The sequence below is a fragment of a genome, unplaced genomic scaffold (assembly GCF_019419815.1).
Source record: "Pyrus x bretschneideri cultivar Hongxiangsu unplaced genomic scaffold, Pyrus_bretschneideri_v1 Contig14, whole genome shotgun sequence".
Lineage (NCBI taxonomy): Eukaryota > Viridiplantae > Streptophyta > Magnoliopsida > Rosales > Rosaceae > Pyrus > Pyrus x bretschneideri.
The window spans coordinates 6,686,515-6,691,631 of NW_025999435.1; the positions used below are offsets into that span (position 1 = coordinate 6,686,515).

The 5,117-nt window shown below is 34.9% G+C and overlaps 1 protein-coding gene across 1 annotated transcript; it reads right to left on the reverse strand.

The window, feature by feature from the left end:
* Positions 1-1,391: 1,391 nt before the first annotated feature.
* Positions 1,392-2,975, reverse strand: LOC125475334. Its single transcript, XM_048580062.1, has one exon. It carries the CDS (start codon positions 2,536-2,538, stop codon positions 1,564-1,566), a length of 975 nt encoding a protein of 324 aa, XP_048436019.1. The 5' UTR covers positions 2,539-2,975; the 3' UTR covers positions 1,392-1,563.
* Between the last annotated feature and the right edge of the window lie 2,142 nt (positions 2,976-5,117).

A 5,117-nucleotide genomic window follows, 5' to 3' on the forward strand; every position in this document is an offset into this window, starting at 1 on the left:
CTAAGTCCTAAGTAGTTCCAAAAGTATAGGAAAGTTAGGAATTGGACCACAACCAAAAATATATCACACACAACACATCTCAACATCCAAGGGCAATTACGTCATTTCCTTACTCTCGAGGATAAAATAATATACACCTTCGGGACGGGCTGTGACATTTATTAAATATTATTTTCTCTATTTTAAACACGTTCAAAACATCTTAAGAGACGTGTAATGCCGATTATAAAAAGATATTTCGCACGCAGATAATAATGTGGTTAAATTAGTTGTCAAATGATTTTTTTTTTTTTTAACAAACGATATTATCTACACTAATGGGGAGGGGTGGGTTTAGCCTCACAATGGGATAGCAATAATGTGAGTCAATCAGTTGCTTATTAAATATTATTTTCTCTTATTTTTAAATATGTTCAAAACATCTTGAGAGGGGTGTAATGTCGGTTATAAAAAAAGTCTTTCTCACGTGGATAATAATGTGATTAAATTACATTAAATTAGTTGTCAAATGATTGGTTTTTTTTTTAACAAACGATATTATCTACATTAAGGGGGAGAGGGTGGGTTTAGCCTCATAATAGGCTAGCAATAATGTGATTCAATCAGTTGTTTATTAAATATTATTTTCTCTATTTTTAAGAACGTTCAAAACATCTTAAGAGGCATGTAATGCCGGTTATAAAAAAGGTCTTGCTACTTTAATTGGTTTATAAGAGGTTTCTTCTTGCATGATCTAAGATTATTCATTTACTTCAAATATTTTACTTTCCTTTTGTCAATTTACGTATATAAATACATTTAAAATGTCTAAATCGTGCATAGCATGCCGTGATTCAAAAAATGCATTCTGTATGCGCGTTAGCGTGTGCATGAAGGCTAGTTTCCCTTAAAAAATAAAATAAAATCTCAGCTTTAGGAAATCCTTATAAGGAGTTTTTCTTTCACAATTTCAATGTATAAAATGTTGGTTAAGATCATTTTGAAGTCTGAAGACATATCACGGGTTTTATGTAATTGCCTTTGACAAAATAAATTTGAAGCGAAAAGGTGAGATTCAAGGCATTTAGGGATGATTTTGCTTCTATTTCAGGAGTGACTAGAGATTAAAGTATTGTTTTCTATAAGTTCTTAATCTGAACTAAGTAATGTATTAAAGCGATTTGATTGTATGGTGGAGGCTAATTGTCAAGTGAGTGAGAAGATCGTTGTCTTTTTACCATCACGGTGAGGTCAAATTAAGCACACTCTAAACCCTTTAGTTAGTAAGATAACTGGTAACTGCAGTTAAAGTTTTGTTAACCTATGTCTCCACTCTGCAGTTTGACAAGTAATTAGGAAACATTCATAAGAAAAAGAAAAGAAACCTCATCCCGTCATGAAAATTGAAGGTAAAAAGAACAATGAATGGCCATGTATAGCTCAGAAAGTAGAATTTCCTTCTCCCAACCAACGGAGCCTTTGAAAAATTTGGTTAACTACAATTCTATCTCACAACAAATACCTTTCCATTTCAGCTAAATAATGTTAAAAAAGAATAATTTAGTATGAAAAACTGAATCCAATTCAGTGAGGAGGAGGTATATACGCATGCTCAATTGCTGGTGTTGTTCGAGTACCCGATGCGGTAGGAGCCCTCACATGTCCAACCATTGATACCTGTAAAGCTTCCTCTTCATAAGCCCTTCTCTCCATCTCCACCATCCTCGACTGCTTCTTCACCTTCACAAGCATTGCCACTAGAAGCAGTCCCAAAAGAAAAGCACCCAATGCAGATCCAACCGAGCTTCCAACCGCTATTTTCCACTGGCTCACTCTCTTCCTCAACTGCACCGGAATAGGTTTCTCAATGACCAACCCGAAATGTCCATGCCTTTTTGCAACACAAATGTAAGGTTTAGTTTCCCTTGCCAATGTCACTTTGCCATCACCTTCAAAACTTGCACATAATGGCCTTGTACCCAATTCATTGTTCACCCTTGTGATGTTTTTAAAGTCAATGCTGATGGGTTTTTCTCCAGCTTCAATACCAAGCTCAAAAGGGTTGCTGAAGTTCACATCCGTACCGGCGTTATACGCTAAGAGGCCTAAAATCGGAGAAACAAGCTGATATCCAGATAGGTCATAGTTGGCATAATATATTGAGGACCAATTATATCCCAAATTTTGTCTAACTATCATGACCCTCTCAGCACATGGATGCACAGATACACCAGTGCCTAGATGAAATTCTTTTACCTGCGCGCCGTACCTTCGCAGACTGCCACATCTGTATCTTGCAGTATCAACTATGATGCCTGAGAAGTTTGCTGGTAAATTTACAGTGTGTAGTGTTCCTGTCCTGATGCGTGTGTCGTACGCCTTGAAGGTGACGTCTCGAATGAGAAGGTCGAGAAGACGGGCTGATTGGATCTTCTGAGCTTCAGATTTTGTGAACGCTACACATATGAATGAGAGAACAACCAATGTGAGAGAGAAGAGAAAGCCCATGTGAGAAAATGAGCTTGATTTCGAAGAGTGAATATAGTAACAATAAATCATAAATGTACAAAACGGTTTGGTTTGATTTTCTTGGAAGCTTGTACACTACAAGAATGTGGTTTTGGCTTATCGAATTCTATGAAAAACTAGATCTAAACAGATACAAGGTTGCAAATAGTTAGGCTTAAACTGTTTGTGGACTTTATAGCTCAGAAAAAGCAAAGTTGGGTTAAAGAGTAAGCAACGAAAAAGGAAAAAGAAAGTTCCTACTTTGTCTCTCCCTTTATGGAGGTCTTGGAGAGAATATGTATGTTAATCCTAAACAAAACCAAGGTTCTACAACACCAAAATATATATGCCTGTTTGTTTCATGAGAAAATGGAAAATTGGGTTTCTGAGAAAGAAAGAAAAATGTTGGGGTGGCAAAGGAGATGGAGTAGTCATATAGGATCATCATATGATAAGGTTTGAAGAAATGATGTTGAAGCCTTGTGATGATGGCACTTTGTGGCAAAGGGAAGTGAAAAAGGGAGGCTTGGCGTGCTTAGGGCAATGCAATGAGAGGGCATGGCTCTATTTTGGGAGGGCATATTAGATAATACTCCTGATTGTGTTTGCTATCATGTTCCCCACTTTAACCACTTTGTGTGTGGTTGTGGGTCTCACGATTATAGCAAGCATGGAATTCATTTTATTCCTCTCCAAATGGTCCACAATTCACATGGATGAAATAGTATAAAAAGTGAAAGGCAAGGTAGCAATGACCATTGTCTTGTCACTTGTGGGTGTTTTGAAGAAAATAGTGTATTGACAACCGGTAACGATGCAGAATATTGCGTTATCTGGTGAAGTTAAGTGTCTACTCTAGTTGTAAGTTTCAATTTAGGTTTTATTTTACACAAACGATACTAGAGAGAGGAGACAAGTGTTGAGAATGAGTTCCACATTATTAAGAGAGGACTTTGCTTGTGCATATAAATAATAGCGCTACTCTCATGCTGCCAATTGATTTTATAGTGGAACATTAATTTTCTTCAAGAAGAAAATATGACTTTAACTTCATGAATTCTTTTAACCAACCGAAACTCTTGAATTTTAATTTATGAGGGCAAACATAAAATCTTCCTCTTTTCTTTGATGATCATTTCTCAATTTGACATCGACAATCTAGAGTGCTTTATTATGTGACACAACGAAAGTTATAGCATAAAGGGTTCACAAGCGATCGCACTTGAAGGTTCCTAGGACGTCAGGGATTTGTGAGAGCAACTTTCGTTTTTTTTTTGAATTTTATTGAATGAAAGATAGTCCAAAATACAACCATAGAGTTTGTGTAAATAATCTGACAGAAACCCTGACGACAAAAGAATAAATGGGAAATAACTTAACCCAAATTAACAAAACAACCCAAATTAAATAAAAGTGCAGTTTTAACCTTTCAAAATGCCTCAAATGCCCAAATTATTGTATATCGTGGCAAAGTAATAAGTTTGATCTATCTCGTCATTTTCTTTTTAAAAAGGTATCATCAAACAAAAACAGACACCAATAATCCGAAAACAGTAAACTTTGCCTGCGCTATTGAGCAATTGTTCCACTTCTACGTCATTATGTGTTTGAGAAGTGCTGTTATATCACAAGGTCTTTTTCATGCCTTTTGATGCTATTTGCCGACAAGGCAGATGATGATGGTCATATCGGTATTTTGCAGGCCAACAGGATAGCGTTTAGATTCTTTTGGTAAGAATTTTGGAGATTCGTGAATTATGCTTGTTCATCTATATTATACGGTTAGTTTTTATCATGTACGGTTTGAGTTTTATTTTAAATAAAAATATTAAAATATTTTTTATCACACGATATACGATGAACAGATATAATTAACTGATCTATGAGATCCTCACAGCCGGATTCTTTTGCAGGGTAACAGAAAGTGTTTTTTGAATTAAAGATGTGATGCTTTAAATGTATTTCAAATATTATCTGGGAGAAAAGCATTTTTCAAAAAAAAAAATTAATGAAAATAGTTTGAAAATTTTGAGTTTTAACAATAAGGACAAAAAAAAAAATAAAGTGAATAGTACCAAGTTTGACTTCTTAATGTAAAAATATGATTTTTTGTTAAAGTAAACAGTACCGCAGATTTTTCGTTAAAACTCTAAATTCATGCACAAGAGTGGAAATATATGATAGGAAATATGATATCAACTTCTACATGGTAAGATGGAATTTGCAGAACACTTTTTTTCTTGTGTATATATAAATTTTTCAATTACAAGTAATATTATTACTTTAAGCAACACTAGGAAGATCTGAGACACATTGGGCTGTGAAAGACCTTATTCACTAGGACAATCCACTACTTGCAGAACACTTGTTTCAACCAAATAATACTGAAAACAAGCAATTGTACACATAGCATGTAAATATTGTTCTCTCATTGTTGTGATCAGTAAAATTACCTTAGTAAGGATATATGAGTAACCAAAGGAAAATTTTCCAAGCCAAAGCTACAGATAAAGGCCTTGGGGCTTTATAAAAAAAGAAGGAAAATTAAGAAAACAAAAAAGAGTGGCAATTAAGTAGGCGCGCATATTAAGTAATACAGAATCTCCGCATATTTGCGTGCTTGTTGTGCA